This window comes from Centruroides vittatus, unplaced genomic scaffold, assembly GCF_030686945.1.
Source record: "Centruroides vittatus isolate TY-2023 unplaced genomic scaffold, ASM3068694v2 contig_958, whole genome shotgun sequence".
NCBI lineage: Eukaryota > Metazoa > Arthropoda > Arachnida > Scorpiones > Buthidae > Centruroides > Centruroides vittatus.
In genome coordinates this window covers 807,525-826,458 of record NW_027122637.1, presented here as the reverse complement: position 1 = coordinate 826,458, position 18,934 = coordinate 807,525, and the positions used below count along the sequence as shown (strand labels likewise).

The 18,934-nt window shown below is 30.0% G+C and overlaps 1 protein-coding gene across 2 annotated transcripts in view; it reads left to right on the top strand.

The window, feature by feature from the left end:
* The window catches only part of LOC136985322 (UDP-N-acetylglucosamine transporter-like), a 31,033-nt gene that overhangs the window by 591 nt on the left and 11,508 nt on the right, over positions 1 to 18,934 (top strand). For both annotated transcript variants that reach the window (XM_067282583.1, XM_067282584.1), the window contains exons 2-4: positions 8,946 to 9,132; positions 9,305 to 9,459; positions 12,571 to 12,693. In XM_067282583.1, coding sequence (XP_067138684.1) covers positions 8,946 to 9,132; positions 9,305 to 9,459; positions 12,571 to 12,693 — 465 coding nt within the window. The remainder of the gene's footprint in view (positions 1 to 8,945; positions 9,133 to 9,304; positions 9,460 to 12,570; positions 12,694 to 18,934) is intronic.

Below are 18,934 nucleotides of genomic sequence, written 5' to 3'. Positions count from 1 at the left end.
AAAATATTTAAAAGTGTTTTTGGATAATCATTTAATTTTTTTGCTTTCATAAAAATTGCATGTTTGATTTATGACTTGAGAAAGATCAAATAATATTTTGAGTTATGTAAGCTAGCAAATGTAAAATTCTAGTTTGAAACTATTTAATAAGAAATTTTTATGGCAGATTTCTATTTAATAATAATTAATTTTCAAAACTGATTTTATGAAAATATGTTTAGATGACATTGTAGTGGTGACTATAGTATAATTTGACAAAATTTAATATTCTGATTCAATAAAATTAATCTATTTATATAAAACAATGTGTTTATTTTTCAGAAATTTTTCAGAGTTACTCTCTAGAATTCTGTAGAAAATACAGCTTATAAAACCTGGATACCCCACCTCTTTGTCCTGATTTCACCATTGACATTATGTGATAAAAAAATTTCTGATAAGTTTAAGATTATTTAAGTAAGCACACAATGCACAAAACCAACACCAGCACTGTGAAAAGAAAAATTTACTAATGTTTTCGTCTATATAAAAATAGATGTAATTGGGTAAAAATGATATAGAACAAAACGGCTAACAAAAATCATTATTACACAATGCTTACTTAAATAAGCATCGTGTAATAATTGATGATACTGTATGGTACGTGAATTGCATGTTTAGTGATGGTTTCAAAGAGTATAGGGTCTTCTGGATTTGGAAGCTTTGCCAAAATAATGCTGTTGATTTGAGTTGGCCTAAATACCCAAACTTTTAACATGGTTTTAGTTTTTATATTTGTCCTTATTATGTTTTTCCTGGGCATTGCCCAGGCAAAACATAATACATTACAATTTTCTACATAAATAATAAACAGATTATTTAATAAACTATTAGTTTGAAAATTTAAGTAATTTTGCAATTTAAAAATAAAAAAGGATGCCATATTATAAGTAATTTTTTGTGTTTATTATTGGTGTCTTCAAATGTAAATTAACAAGTATTTAAAAGTAGTAAAATTAAAATATTTAAAAAATTGAAAACTAATGTATATTAATATACAGTAGAACCTTGCTTAACAAGCACCTCGCATAGCGAGTATTTTGCATAATGAGTAAAACAAATGGTAAAAATTTGCCTCGCTTAACGAGCGATGAGGAGAGGGGACGTCCCGAATTGTGCGCATGTGGCATGCTCCATCAGTCTGTGTTTAGCACTCGTTCCGCTAGCATCTTAGTGTCGCTTGTGATCACACATTTTTCCAAACTTGTGTTCACACATATTACTTATAAACATCAACCGTTATATAATAAACATGCCAAACAATATGCCAAATTCTTGGGTCATTAAATTTAATGACCGATTCCAAATTAAATTTTAGAAATGTTTGAATTAAAAATTAACTATTTATAATTATTAAATTTAATATGAGATGGAAACATAACTGCCTATTTCTAGTCAAATTAATTAATTTCTAATATTTAATTATAGCTTTTACATAACCCAAGAATTTGCCATATCGTTTGGAGTGTTTATCAATATTAGCTGTGATTTTTTTTCTTTTTTTGTTTCTGCAAATCGAATTCTCATTCCAGGATGGTTCATTTCGCACTAGAAGAAAAGATGATGGTGATGATTCACGCTCCTTAACGGTGTATATTGTACAATTTTTTTTGAATAAACGTTATACATAAAACATTTGAGCATTTTTTCAGTGTGGAATGCATTATTGTATTTTACATTAATTTCTATGGAAAAAATTGTTTCGCTTAACAAGTGTTTCGTATCACGAGTAAGACTCTGGAACGAATTATGCTTGTTAAGCGAGGTTCCACTGTAATGCAGTGGTTCTCAATCTTTTTGAGGCCATTGAACATATCCATATACTTTTTATTATATTGAGCATTAGCATCAGTATATTCAAAAATCAATAAGCAATTCCATGTTTATTATTCTCATTAAACAAAAAAAAAAATGCAATAAACTAATACATTTTATTGTATTGAATAAAATAGTAAACATGGAACTGTCTCTGAATAAAGTAATATGTTGTTGTACATTGGAATAAATTTGCAATAAATTTGCAATAAAAACTTTAAAATTTTTATTTTATTTTTTGTGGAACATGAGTTAAGAACCACTGATACAAGACTTTAATATTAAGTATAATAAATTTAGAAATGTGTTAAAGCATTTCAGGTGAAAAATATTTTTCTAGTTGTCTACATTGAAAGAAAATCTCAATTGAGGGGCTTAGTGGAAAATCAGTGTATCCTGCAAATCTACAAAAAAATGAGTTAACAAATTAGGATTTGAGCATTATTCACCTGTTTTCTAAAAAACTTTCATGGTTCAATTGCAGATTCCATAGGTCGTATGCCTACATTAATAAAATGTTGCATATTAAATTGCTGGTGAATTGAAACACTAATCCTCCTTTTTCTTGAAAACTTCCTAATATAGGTTATACTTCAATTTTAATTAATTAAATTATCAACAAACGTAAAGCCGATAATCGTAAGGGCTTATCACACCAATGATAATGGGCACAAATGCTAGGAATCAAAGTAAAAACATTTAATAAAAGCAAAAAAGGAATGTACAATAAAAATGACTACATAAGTATTTTTACTTTGATACTTTGAATGGGCACAAATGAGCATTTGTGCCCATTATCATTGGTGTGATAAGCCCTTACTATTATTGGCTTTACGTTTGTTGATAATTTAATTAATTAAATTATACCAAGGACTAGAAAGCAACTTTTGTAATAATTTAATAGGCTATACTGTTTTTTCCAATAAGTCCCTCAGTTGTAGACTATCTAATGCATATTTTATGAACTGAAATGCTAATAAAAATTGTTTATTCTATAAATATTTCTTAATCAGGTTATTAAGAATGTATCTAGTAATGATAAGATAAATTATTTTATCTATTAAACTTGACTATAATATTTACAACCATCCTTTAAAAGAATTGAAGTAGATTAGTACTTGTCTGTCATATTTAAAAAATATTTATGGAAATACATTCAAAAGATTGAACTGACAACATCAATATAATTCAATTAGCATTCTCTTCTTTATTAAATTGTCTTGAAATAGAGTGAAGCATTCACTAGTGCTTTTTATAATAAATATGAAAATGCTTGCTTATAATATATTAATTATTTAATTTCAGAGTTGCCAAGTATTTTCTGGTGTAGGAGTGAGACCTTCTAATTAGAAAAAGAGAGATCACTGATTTTATACAAATATGGCTCAAGTTGCATATCAATAGACCACAATCAGTCAAAATACAATTTAATATCTAAATCAATTTTTTTTTATTCAGTCTTTTTTAATTCAGTTCTCTTAAGATCAGGTTTTATTATACGCTTTTTTTTTCAGTCATAGAGAAACCGTGTTGTTCGAATAAACACTTTTTTTATCATCTTGCAAATTAACTATACAATTTGGGATTTAATACTTGTATAATGTTTCTTATTATAAAACCATATTGCTTTCTTTGGTGTTTCATTCATGTCTACTGGATGTTGAAATCAACGATCGCGATGTTTTATAGATGTTCTGACGTAATAAAAGGTTTGTGGCGTTGTTGACCCCTCGGGGAAGGTGACCTCATTTCACTCTCCCCTTTTCCAGCGCTGACCTTCCATGAGTCAAGACTGTGTGTAATCTTTGTGCACGCTTTGTTCTTTTGTTACATAACCGGTTACGCTAGTCCAACTGCCTTTTTACCAATCTTTCCGATAAGCACCGAGTCTAACACTGGAAGCTCAAACAAATGGCATTTTGATACAACCAGTACTGAAACTTGAGAAGAATCAAGTATACCCAATCCTTTGTGAAAAAAGTTACCAAAACTAATTAATATTTACAATGTTTTTAATAATAAAAATTGAATAAACTATATCTTTATTTAATCATCATATGTTTTCTGAATATTCTTTTTACTAATATTAATATTTATTTGTACAGATTGTTTCACATATCTTGGCCAGGTGATGTGCTTGGTTGAGACTCTGGAAGTTTTAAAAAGTTTAAGAGCCCTTTTTAGTAATGCACAGTGACCTTGTCAAACAGTATGTTCCCTTCACTAAGTTGACTGGTCCCTGCTAGTGTATATTTTTACAGCCATACAAGATTCACCAAATTAGCTGTATCCTGCTAAGGTTTGTAAAACACAGTAAAATAAAGTAGGATAGAATAAAGAACAAATTAAAAGATGTACCACTCATTTTTTGACTAAAAGGAAAACCATGAAATTTAAGAACAAGTATGTAAGACCTTGACATTTACTCCAGTACTATGAATCTCATGCCTAAACTGTATAATCAATCCAGTGCAATGTTAGGACTTAAATCATATTTCTATCAGGTGTTAATTACTTTTCTTGGTTTCTTTCAGGTCATGAATACTAGATATAATCTAAACTTTTAATCAAATATAGAGATTGTGGTTTTCATTAATACTGTTCTAAATTCTGTTCAACAGTTTTCCTAACTATAATAAGAAATCAAAAAGCACATTCAACTTTATGCTATTACAGAAATTAATGCAACTGAAATGTTCTTTCCTTGTTCAGTTAGAGCTGCATTCATTCATACCTGGAAAAATGATATTGGGATTTGTTAACGTGCTTTGATTTAAGAATACTTTGATGATTCTACAATTAATGTTTGCAAAAAGAGCAGGACTAGTAAAATAATTTGTTTGATTAAAAAGATAAAAGATTAGGAGTGAAATAACCTCACCACTAATAAGTTTCTTTACTTCAGCAGGTTTAACAAAGAATGTTTAATTTAAAAGATGCTTAGCTTAAGTCAAAAAATAATTTCATAGTCTAAATAAACTGGATTATTCTGATAAATATCATTTATCTAATTTAATTCTAAGGATCAAGAATAAAAATGTTTCCTATATGCAACTAATTTTGTGCTATATCCAAAATACTTTAAAATAAAAAAGAACACTCACTTAAATACCAACTGAAAATACAATTTGTAGTAGAAATCATAAATTTCACTATTTACAAACAAAAACAACACCTTTATGTCACTTCAACAAATAAATTTAATGTACACAAAAACATTTTCAATTCAGCTTAATGGATCACATTATCAGTTGCAGAACACAAAAAATGAAGTAGAATATACAAAATTTAAAGTTTAAAAAAACATTTGATAAAAAGAACATGATATTCAAATACTCAAGCATAAGAAAATCGGTAAAGAAAAAAAAACAAAAATTGGATGTTGATATTGAAACAAAACTAATCTAAAAATAAAATTACATAAAGTTAAACAAAGCTACATTTCATATAATGATTTCCATGTGGTGGCCAACAATAGTTCATCATGATAGTTAACACACCAGTGGCTTCTATTTGCTGTGTTAATTTCTAGGATTTCCAACTGTTTTAGGCTATTAACATTGTTCATAGGTCTAATGATCTCAGTACTCTTCCAAATGACTAAATGACATTTAACCACCCTTCTGAAAAGCCTAAACTCCATTTAGGCTTTTAAGTAGGGTGGTTAAATGTTTATTGTTTACTATTATAATATACAGAGTAGTATTGGCATTTAACTTAAAATATAAGCAGTATTCAATTAAAAACTAAACACTTGGTCTAATTATACATTTATTTTTGCAGCCTAAAAGTGATCACCAAAATTGCACAAATACTTATCTTACTGGGATACCAGATGGTCAATGACTCTCTTGTATAAGAGCTTTGAATTCTTCTTTAACTTTGTCATCTGACTAAAACTTTTTCTATGAAACACTTCTGTTAAGGGACTGAAGACATGAACATAAGATACTGACATGTCTGAACTACAGGCAAGATGTTGCAGAATTTCCCATCTGAAATTTAGTAATGTTTTTTGATAGTGTTGGTTGGCCTCATGCGACCATGTGTTGTCATGTAGTAAAATGATGCCATTGGAGAGCATTCTTGACTGCTTTGTTTTACAGCTTGCTTCAGTTTCTACAGTTATGTAGCAGTTCTTGGCATTAATGATATGGCCTTTTCAAGAGACTTGATGAAGAGTGGTTCTTGTCAGTCAAAAAAGAATGTCAGTATAACTTTTCAGCATTGGTCTGAATGATCTTGCATTTCTTAGATGGCAGAGATTCCTGATATATCCATCCAAGACTTTGTTGCTTGCTTTTTGGCTTAAAGTGATGGCATCTAGATTCATCCCAACAACATGTGAAAGAGATACTACACTTTCAGTGGAGTAGCATTTTAATATCATATGTTGTAAAGATATACCATGTTTCCCTGAAAATAAGACATCCCCTGAAAATAAGACCTAGTAGAGGTTTTGCTGAATTGCTAAATATAAGGCCTCCTCTGAAACAAGACCTAGCAAAGTTTTCCTTTGGAAACATGCCTGCCAAACAGAACACCAGTGCATGCAGCTGTGATTCCTTTTAGCCTGCCGCTGTTGTTCCCTACCTTCACTGTCCTTTGCGGAGCAGCTGCATGCAGGACATGAAGACCATCACCTACCGCCAACCCCGATGTTCCCTTCTGCAGCTGCCACTTGCAAATGTGCAGGCAAGGCATCAAGAAGCCCATTGCCTGTCGCCATACCGTATGCTGTCCCTGCTGTGCTATACGAGGGTGCTGTGGTGAGCTCTTCCTGGTGGCCAGAAGCTGCCATACCATACGAAAAATAAGACATCCCCTGAAAATAAGACCTAGCGCATCTTTGGGAGCAAAAATTAATAAAAGACACTGTCTTATTTTCAGGGAAACAGGTAGCTATTTTCATGGATTTTGTTCATTGGTGAGATGAGGCAGTGGTGTTCATTGGTGAGATGATTGGTAAGTGCAAATCTTGTAGTAAGTACTATTGCTGCTTGATGACCATGTAAACAGAACCATTACTGATATTTAACTTTGCTGCAGTCAGTACACTTTGGATGAAAACTAACACTATCACAAATCCAACACATATGACTGACATAGTCTTGAATAACATTTAAGATGTCCACACTTTTGGTGTAATGAAAAGTGATTTGCATTCTTAACAAGAATAGTACCTTGCATGATGGCACAGGTGTCAAATTAGTCCAGATATTCCATTTTTAATTGAATGCCCTTTATACTTTGTTTTTAAATCCATCCATAATGAGAAGTGATATATTCCTGCCATTGAGTGATTGTGTTCTGTTAACTCAATCAAATGTAGAATTTATATTTTGCAGTAGACTAATGAAATAATTATAAATTAGACCAATTATCCTTTTATAACAAATTGTTACTGCAGTTTACAAACTATTGCATTATTATTTCCAGAAAATCTCAATTAATAAAACTAAAAAAAATGATTCCAGCTACCATAAAACTGAAAACTGTATGAAAAATTTATTAGTGAACTAGCAGGTAGGCTTGGCATTGCTCGGGCAAAAGTAATGATAACGAAGATTAAGATTATTATGTTATATTCAACCTTACCCGTTTTCACAGAATGTGAGAATTGGGTCCCCCTGTTTCCAGACTAATTAGAGAATTTTTAGATGGGTCTAAAAATATGTCCGATTTCCCGCAAAAACGAAAAAAACTACATCTGCATCTTGCATGTCACTTTCTCTTAACACTTCCATTGTTATGTAAGACTTTCATTGTTGACACTTCCATTGTTGATGGAAGTGTTAAGCCTTAATCTTGTCCCTCTCCCCCGTGGGGAGGAATTTCGAAAAATTCCTTCTTAGTGTGCGTTCTCATGATGTACCCTAACTGTGTACCAAATTTCAGTTTTTTCAACTCCTAACCATTTGGGTTCTGCGCCGATTATTTATCATCATCATCAACTCGTCTCAATTATATATATAATGATATTATCAAACAAACAAGCTACTGTCAAATGTGTAAAGTGTATAATAATCTTGGTTGCTTGTTGTTCTCTATTATATGTATTTTCTTAGCACAATGTTGCTGTTGAGAACATATCACACAGGAAACACTTTCAGAGGAAAAAGGTTGGTTTATTGGTGTAAACAGATATGAATTTCGGGCTTAATGCTTCTCTTCAGTCCTATTATTACATATTTATCAGCAAATTGACATTGTGCTAAGAAAATAAATATATATAATAATCCTTTATGTATTTATTGAATTTTACTTTTTAAAATATTCTGTATTCAAAGTATATATTTATTGTAGTGTTGGAAGTATTAAGCTGATATGCTTCCAGAATGAAAAATTTTTCAAAAAGTGAAAATGTAAAGTCTCATTATAAAAAATTTAAGTTTATTAGTCTAATGTAAGGTCTCAACACAAAAATATTACTAAAAATAAAAATATAATAAAATTCAGTTTTTAAAATTATTTAAATTGCAATAAATCTATATTTACTTGGGTTCTAATTCAATAATTTACATAAACTTTTTTATAAAGCATCTATGAATGCCATATTTCATTTGCTTATTATATATTTTTCTCTTCAGATTTTAACAGCAAAATACTTCAAACACATTTTATGTAAATATATGCTTTTTATATATCAATAATCTGTCATTAATTTATTTTTTATACATTAAAAAATAAACTATAAAACATCAAATCAATCTGGTTTAAAAACAGTAAATTGGTAAAATATCAAAAATACACACTGCTGTTAAAACTGGCTGGAAGTTATATTTATTTTGCATCAGTTGTTAGGTAACTTCAGGTTTTTTAAAATCAGTGTATTTTTGTAATGCACTAGTTATGCACTAGTTAATTGAAAAAGATTACAATTTAAAATTGTAACTTTTCTAAATTTAGGATCATATAATCTAGTTTTTAAACATTTTATAATAATTTGTAATATTTTTATAACTATTGGAAAAATTAAAATATGTTTGATTAAAATTTTTTCTACATAAAGATTATATAAAATTTATATCAATGTTTATCAGAAACTGTTTAATAACATATATGATTGTTAAAATTCTTTATTTTTGTAGATGAGCTGGCAAATGAAATATATATCTTTAGCGACACTAGTTGTTCAAACTACAACATTAGTATTATTACTAAGGTATTCTAGAACGGTTCCCCAGAAAGGTCCCCGATATCTTAGCTCGACTGTTATCGTCATTTCTGAATCTCTTAAGATAATTGCATGTTTAATTGCATTATGTTCACAATGTGGTATGTGGTTTAAGTACTAAATTATAAATAAGAATTGAATTTTTTTAATTTAAAAATTAATTTGAATTATGAATTATATCATGAATTTTGTAATTAAATATTGATTTTAATAAAAATAATGATTATTGATAAAAATTATATAATTTGTATCATATTTTTTATTTTATTTTAGGATGGTCAGTACCTGAATTACTTAAATTATTATTCAGAGAAGTCTGGAAAAAACCTGCTGAAACATTAAAACTTGTTGTACCAGCAGCATTATATACAATACAAAATAATCTATTGTTTTTAGCACTATCCAATTTAGATGCTGCAACTTATCAAGTAAGAATGTTTTTTTTTATATATATATTAGTACAGTATTATTACTTAACTAGCAGATAAGCCTGACATTGCTCGGGCAAAAAGTAATGATAGCGAAGATTAAGATTATTACATTATAGCCAATTTTACCTGTTTCACAGAATGCAAGAATTAGGTCCCCCTGTTTCCAACTAATTAGAAAATTTTTAGATGGATCTAAAAATATGTTTGATTTCCCGCAAAAACGCAAAAAACTGCATCTGCATCTGTAAATCTTGCACATCGCTTTCTCTTAACACTTCCATTCGTAACATTTCCATTGTTAGCACTTCCATTGTTAGCACTTCCATTGTTAATACTTCCCCTGCAGGGGAAGTGTTAACAACCTCTGCCCTGTGGGGGAAATTTCAAAAAAATCCATTCTTAGTGTACTTGACGTACCCTATTAAAACGCAATCAAAAACACAAAAAACTACATCTAAAATAGTATAATAGAAGCCGAGGTCTTCACGGTAAGCCTTAATCCTGTTTCTCTCCCCAGCGGGGGGGGGAATTTTGACATCTATATAATAGTAGGTATATAAAAACACATGCGTATTTGAATGCAGCATTGTGTCAAAATTTCAAAGCAATCTGTGAAGAACTTTAGGAGATTTAAGATTTTGAACAAACGAACATTTACATTTTTATTTATATAGATATATATTTAATTATTATTTACAAGTTTGAAAAAGAATTTTAATAAATTTATCTGACATTTTCAGATTTAAAATTTAACATTAAAAAGATTTTCTTTTATTTGAATTTTCCTATTTTTTATAACATTTTCAGTTTTTTCATTCATTTATCATCAATTTGAAATGTTACCAGTAAGAGTATTAATAAGCTTCATTGTATCTACTGTCTTTCCCAGAACAAGAATGGAGTTGTTGATCATTAATCTACACATGAAAGAAAATAGTTCCATGTTTATTATGAAGTATAACATAATATACTCAAGGTGTAGACAAGAATATTGCACCAGTCTATATTCACTTATGCTGTTCATATCTAAATGCAATTGCACTTGAGTATAGACAGGCTAATTGGTAATGTTTGTTGGTTCATTGATTTGAATACATTGGTTTGGATAAAATAGTTATATTTTTTCCTCCAGCATTCTCTTTGAATGGGATAAATTGTATCTTAGGTCCTACATAATGATATAGTTTACATTACAAACAGTCATAGAGCATCTCAAGATCAATACAAAGTGTTTTATCTTGTTAAAATACTCATTGAGAGAAGTGGCTGGACATTGCCAAAAACAATGAACAATGAAATGGTGTGAGGCTTTTTTGCATGTCTTCGGGCACTCCAGGTCATGCAGAATTTCATAAATTTTATGGAATTTTGATTTTTTAAAATAGTTTTGTGACAAGTTATAGGAAGGCCCAAAACAAATTACAGAATCTTTCTATACTAGTTACTCAAGTTCTGTTGGGTTCAATTGTATAGATCTAGCTAGTTAATTTATTCTTTAAATATCCTCAACTCTCAAAGTAATTATTGATAAGCTGAATTTTGTATGGCCAAGTATTATTATCTGTAAAAAGAAATTGGAGCCTAATAGTATCCTGGAAAAGTCTAACATAATATAACTAGAAATTATCTGTACTATATATAGAGCGTACATGCTGTCTGACTACTCAAATCTCTACTTCATACAGTTAGAATGGCATGCAATAATTCAACATTATTATCCCAAACTAACACATTTTTGTAACCAAAAATACATTTCTCTGATGTTGGATAGATAATTACAAGTTCTTTACATTTTTCAGCTGAAAATGTGTTGAGAATAGTCTAAGTGACATTTTGTTTATTTGAAAAAGTAATTCTGATCTATAAGAAATGGTATCTGAATTATTTGATAAATTCTCCTTTGAGGAGGAAGATGCAAAACATGGATCTTTTTGTATGAAGAGCATTCTCATTAAGTCTATATATGATTTGCCTTGAAACAATTATCTTTTGGTTGAAGAAAGCTCTAAAGAAAATTGTCTGATATAATTTTCTTATAACATTTCACTGTCAAAGTAAGATAATGCTTATCAAGAGATATAATAATTTTTGGAGTGTCCCTGCTTAAGCCTTTATCACTCCTGAAATTGCTGCCATAATTTTGAAATTATCTTGGATGGATATTCAAATATCTTGCTACTTGAGTTTGAAATTGACCTGCTTCGTCTTCCTTTGACCTGATCTTCTTTTGACTCTTTTATTGAATTTGGTAAACATATATATAATGTATTATTAATTACTTTTATTGACAAGAAATACTTTTAAAATGCTTTTTATCACAAGAAATGTGAACTCTTATTAAATACTTTACCTTATTTACATGTTGGAGTGCTATTGCAAATTAAACTTGCATTAATGGATGTTAAAAATTTATGTAGAGTAATGCTTTTAACTTCTATAAGTGATTTTTTTATTACAATTATTTTTTAATTAAAAATAATTGGTGGTTGCTAGAGCATTCATGTAGAAAGATGATGATATTGGCATATTAGTCTACGTAGAAAAGTTTATGGAATGGGTAAGTTTGTTAAAGATAACCAAGTTCAAGTTAATGAAAAAGAAAAAAAAGACTATTTTTAAGAAAAGTGCCATGTCACTGAAACACCATTTGGAAAATGTTTGGAATCTTGTTCCTCTGGAAGTGCCATTAAAGGTAGAGATGGTAGGAAGATTTTAGATCAGGAATTGTTTTTAGAAGAAATAAGAGATGTGTTGTGTGAAATGAAAGTGGCAATAGAATCAAAAATTGAGTCATAAATATGTATGGTAAAAGATTCCTTAACAGAAATTAATGAAAAGATTAATTTCTAGTAACTTTATTTTAGTTGATGTAATATTTTAGCATTGAAATTTTTTTTACAAAGCAAAACAAAGATTTATTATTATATTATTATTATTTTTAAAATGTAATTAAAATTTAAATATAAGTATTGAGATTAAGATGTCATTTTTTCTTATATTTTATATTTTTAAGGATTTTTACATATATTTTGTAAATATCAAGATAAATATTTATAAAGTACATTTTTCATAACAGATTATTAAAAATATTTTTTCTTGAAATAACAGGTAACATATCAATTAAAAATTCTGACAACAGCTTTATTTTCTGTCAGCATGTTACACAAACATCTAGAGGTTCCTCAATGGCTGGCATTAGTTTTATTGATGGTAGGAGTTGCACTTGTGCAGGTAATTGAAAGATTTATACATAAACAATTTATAATGTAAACAAATATCTATTTAATATTGAAATTAAAAAAAATTAATAAATATGATTAAAATGTGCTAATTTTTAGTAAATTTAGAGTAAAATTTATTGTTTTTAAACATTTTTAAAACACTTTCTCTATTTTTTAATTATTCCACTATTTCAATATGGATTTGATAAAGTTATAACAGAGAGAATTCAGTCTAATCACCAGAAAGTATTCATTGATTTATTTTATTATCTATTCTCCAAAATGCATTTCAGGCCACTAAACCTTCTTCAGTTGAAGTACACTTTACATATAAATTCAAGAATAGATTACACTAGTAATAAAGCTAACATTAAAACTAGATAAAATAAATCAATGAAAATGTTCTGGTGATTACACTCAATTCTGTCTCAGGTATAATAAGTCTATCAAATTCATATGCAAATAGTGGAATAATTAAAAAATAGAAAATATAATAAACAAGAAGCATTCAAACTAAAATGCTTTATTTGATGATTGATTGCTTATAATAAATAGCCATTTATTGATTGAGTTTATATTACAGACTATATAAGTGTATAGAAAGATTCAATTTCAATAAGTGTGTATTTAAATTTTTGTTGTTTTAAATTATGAAAGTTTTGTTAATGAGAGTAGTATCTGCTTCAATTAGTTTTTTCCTACAAAAGTAATGTTCCAATTATTGATTGTGGAAACTTAGCTAGATTATGACTCAGACTCCCAGACTAACTGAGAATTACTTATTTCAACTCACCATTATATTTTAAAAAATAAAACTATTAACTCATCTGATAACATTGCTCTCCATATACCATCCTGTCAAACTCAGAATATGTCTTGTTTATATAAATTGCTGTGTTGCCTTGATATTTCCTGGCACTTTTTTTTCCTATCATGCTATTGAAAATGTAAAAAGTACTGAGAACTTTTTAGTTAGAATGTCATAAATACAAGAAAATTTGTAGAAAAATTATGTATCATTTTATGTAATTATCTTTTGATTTTTTATATTTTGTAGTATTTTATATACTTTCAATTTATTTTATCCATTTATTATATTGTTGTTTATAATTGATTATTTTAAATTTTTTGGGTAATTATTATTATTAATGGGGAGGTTACACGTCTCTAAGTATTACCTGTATTGTGTAAATAAATGAATAAATGAAAATATTGCCACTTAAAACTGGTTATATTTGAATTAATAACACTAAAACCTTATTCCAGCTGATTTTATAAAAAATGCAAATGTTTTCACCTGTGTTGAATGGGCACCATTAGGTAAACTGATCCCCAAGTGCTGGAACAATGGGGATTGCTGAACACGTGTGCAGAGGGTAGGTATGTAAGATGAGAGAAAAGGGGAGGATTGTAAGATTTATAGTTTGAAGAAAGAAGAAAGTTTCATGCTGTGGGGAAGGAGTCAACATTGCAAAAATTAATAGCAGTGTTACTGCAGGTGGCCTTATATATATTTCCATCTGCTCAAGATGTTTGAGAAAAGGTTGCATGGAAGGCTATAGGTGTGCCTTGTTGAATTCCACATCGATATCAGAGTCGGAGGTGTAGATAGACAACACTGTGTTGGCCAATCTTTTCATGATTGATGTATGATGTTTTTTGAAGCAGGTGGTTAAAGGGTGCATTGTAGCACCTATAAGTGGCAGCTGGATCTATGATTGATGATGGGGATAGTGTATATGCCTGGTTGCAGGTGCATGTCCATATGGTCTTTAGTGTTGTGGAGGAGGGAGGAAATTGAGGGACTTCTATGGAAGGCTAAATGAAAGTTATTTTTCTTGGATATTTCCTTGTACAGGGTGGCTAGCTTTCTGTCGTAAGTGTTGGTCCTATAAGCTGTGTCCTGGGTGTGATTTATCGGCAAGACAAGACAGAAGTGGTGGAGGAAAGAAGACATATATGGTCTTTAATAGTATGTGGGGAGTAGCCTTGCTGAGTTGTGTATTGGGTGATTGTAAGGAGCTCAGTGTCTCTGTCATGTGTGTCCGATGAATGGGTGAAGGCCCTTCGAACCAAGTCTCTGAACCCAGCCATCTTGAAGGTGAATGGATCGTGGGAAGAGGCAGGGATGAAGGTTGGGTGGTGTGTAGGTTTTATGTAAACCTGAGTAGTTATGCATCCTCTGGATGAAGAAAGCTGGAGGTCCAGGAAATGAACAGTATGAACATTGTCTTGTTCAAGGTGGAGCCAAAGGCCATAAAGGTTGTTGATTTTTTGCAGGAATTCCTGATACAGGATTTGTTCTGCCAGATTATAAGAATACTGTGTCAACATACTGTGCATATAGGAGAATGTGGCTGGAGAAAGCAGGAAGGACAGCGGTCTCAAGCTGCCAAATAACTATCAATAGTTTGCACGAGGTGCCTGATAGAAGGCTGCCCATAGGAGCACCCTTATTTTGTAGAAATGTGTCGCCTTTGAAGGAGAAGAAAGAAGAATGGCAAAGTAGATCAGACAGTTCTAAAATGTTATGGTAGTGTTTATCCAAGATCCGAATATATGAGGGGAGGAAATTACAGTTTAATACGGATGGACAGATACAGAGATTGGAAATTACAGACAGTGAAGTGTAACAGGCCCTGGACATTAAGGTCCTTGAAGCATGCAAGTAAATTCAAAGGGTTAGAGATGGAGTATGGGAGATGGTCTATGATGAAACTGTAGACTTTTTTTTTGAGATATATGGTGGGTGATGAAGATTTATCCACAATAAGCTGAAGTTGTGTGCCCAGTTTATGAGTCTTGGCAAATGCAAAGATGCATGGTGTAGCTGGGGCGGTAACAGAAATGTTACAAAGATGAAGGATACCTGCCAAAGGGATGTTGGTGAATTGTAGGACCCTAGCCAGTAGCTTGCAGAGGTAGTTGTCAGGGCAATGGAGCAGTGTGTGTCATGGATATAGTCCTGGATGTCTTTGCAATAAATGGATTTATACATAAGGATGATACTTTTAGACTTGTTGACTTTCAGGGCAATGATGCTGTTAGCATTCATCCATTTCTTGGATTCTTGTATGGATTTCCATAAGGCTGTGTTCAGGGCTGGTCTGAACAAAAGCGGGACCTGGTGTAAAGTTGACTTGCAGGGCCTTGAAACAAATTTCATACAACAAAATAATAATTTATTGCATTTTGCTATTTATTACACTGCACAAATTGGTATGTTGAGGAGTACATGAAAATGATAAATAATTAAGTTATTGTAATAAAAGTAACATTTCAATCACACAAAAATCATTAATAAATTAAATAACAAGAATAATTGCCACATTACTTATAAATTACAATTTTGTTTGCGACTTACTAGCATAAGGTTACAATATGTAATTTTTGTTTCATTTTCTTACATGTTTTATAACAAATTTGTTAATATCATCATCATAATTCAGTTTTTTGGCTAATTCAAATTTGATAGATAAAATGGCTGAGTTAAATCGTTCTTGACTAAATCGTTCTAGATCTCAAGTAATTTTTTGTTATTTTTAATCTTGAGAAAGATTTTTTTGCAGATGTTATGGTAATTGGTAAGGTTAATATAATTTTAAGAACAGTAACAAAATTTGGATACAATTCAAATAAATTATTTTAAAATAAATATTGTAATATTGTGATCCTGGAAGGCAAAACTTGATGACAAATTTTGATTTCATTAAATAAATCAATGCAATTCAATCAATATCGTCTTGCAAGGTCACATTTAAGTCTTTACAACATTTAAGAAGATCGTCTTCAGTCAGTTTTTGAATATTATCCGAATTATATAAAAAAACATCTCTCTCATGTTTGTGATAAATTTCAAATCTTTTTTTAAAAGAAATAATTGCACTATCCATTATGACTAGAAATTATTGAATTTGGAAATATTCTTTGCCAGAAGAAATATTTACCTCATTCAGTATGTCATACCAAATGACCAAACCTAATAAAAATTCAAATAAAGTAAGTTTATTTTTGATTGATTGGATTTAGTTTTCATGCTGCTGGTATGTTCATAAAGTTATTTCAAAGCTAGAGAAAATTGTGGTACATGGAATCTCACAGATTTCACACTTTCAAGGTGACATTCCCATCTTGTTTCTGACAGTGGTTTTAGAGTAAGATGTTTGACATGCTCTTTTAATATATCCCAGTGTATCACAGAACTTGAAAAAAATATTATATATGCTTTGTAAAGTCCCAAAAAATGAATTTGCAAGAGAAGACAAGTTTGAAATGTCTTCAATAACTAAATTCGAATTATGACTTCCGCAGGGCATATACTGTGCTTTGGAATTCTTTTGCAGGATAAGTGCTTGCACGCCTTTATATAAACCTCTCATATTAGCTTTGTTATCATATCCCTAACCTCGACAGTTCCCTAAATATAATTCCTCCTTTTCTAATATGCTTTCAATTTTGGCTGATAATCCTTTTCCTGTCGAGTCTTTTACTGTTTCAAAACAAATAAATCATTCTTGTATGCTTGCATCACTTTCGGAGGCATCTACATTAACATATCTTAAAATAACAGATACTTGTTCTTGATGGTTTACATCTGGAGTGCAATCTAATAAAATTGTGAAATACTTCGCTTTCTTAACTTAACTAGATTTATTATTTCCTTTCTAACTTTTTTAGCCAAAGAGAAATTAGTTTATCTTGTATTCTATGAGATAAATAGGAACACAATGCTGATTTTATGCAACGATCCAAGTGTTGCTTCATGATTGGGTCAAATCTTGCAAGTAATTCTATGAGACCTAAGAAATTATCATTGTGTGGTTTATATAAAGCCATCACTACTTCCCCTGAATGCCAAATTATTCTCTGATAAATATAAAATTGCAGCCACTATTTGTTCACAAACACATTTTAAACACTGTGTTTTGTTTTTAATTATTTTTTCATGTTCTTTGTCAATAGTGTTTCCCAGTTTCAAATTCTTTTCAAGTTGTAACAATTTGTATATAGCTTGTAAATGATATTCTGATCTTTCATGACTTTTTAATTGTGAACTTAAATGTACCCAATCATTAAGTCCAATTAAATACATAATAGTATTATTTGAAGAGAATAACTGACATGCATAACACAATGTGGCATCTTTGTACTTTGAGTAGAGTAATCATCTTTATTCTTGACATTCCCCATTCATTAATTTTCTTAAATAATAATTTTCAGAAAAATTTCTGTTATTTTTATCTTTCAGAAAATCGTAGGCTTTTACTTGTGTCATGCCATTTTGTATCATAGCCATTCTAAATTTATCAGTTATGATTTTAGGCCAAGTACAGGATCATTGATATTGACATTTTCATCTTCTACACTTTGTTGATTCTCTTGAAGCTGTGGTCCTCAGAATAATTCACCTTGTTCTGTTTGATGCCAACAAAAAATCCTCCATCTGTACTTTTCCCTCTGCTTCATGATTATCTTCTCATTTTTCAGTTTTCTTATCATCACTTCCTCTTCATTAAGATGAGAGCTGGCTTTATGATGATCAGGATCATTTTTTGTGGATGTCACATGGCATAATCTCATTTCCATGAATTTGATCTTCCAGTAACTGTGAAATATGCATTTTTTCAGTATATTGCATATTTTCAATTTTTAAAAATTTTGCAAGGGAGTTCCTCTGTTTTTCTGCAATTTTTTTTTCTTTCTTTTTTTCTTTAATTTATCAGAGCCCTCCACACACACACACACACACACACACACACACACACACACACACACTTCACACTTTCTTCCAGCATCTCTGTCTCTACTAGTCATGTTGCAAAATTGTCTAAGAACAATATTATAAAAAACATACAAACACTACAAGAAGTAAAGATAACATAATACATAAGTAAATAAGGTAGACAATATATATATATATATATACAGTACTTACAATTCACTTTTTTAGTAGTATGATTATAACAATAATGAAAGTCATGTTTTCCTTTGGCTCGATAATATGTATATTTCTAGTTATATTATTCAGTAAAGTTAAACAATATATTACATTAAACACTTGTATTCCTTTTAACTACGAATATTTTATTTATTTTCATACCTCAGGATAAAAATGTATGATGTATGATTTTCTCACTAGTTAGCACTAGCTATCCGCAAGCATAGTGATTAACTCAAAGCACCCAACTTTGCCTTGGATTGGTTGATGTGAAATGTGCACTAATTGCACGATAATATTTAAATGTATGTAT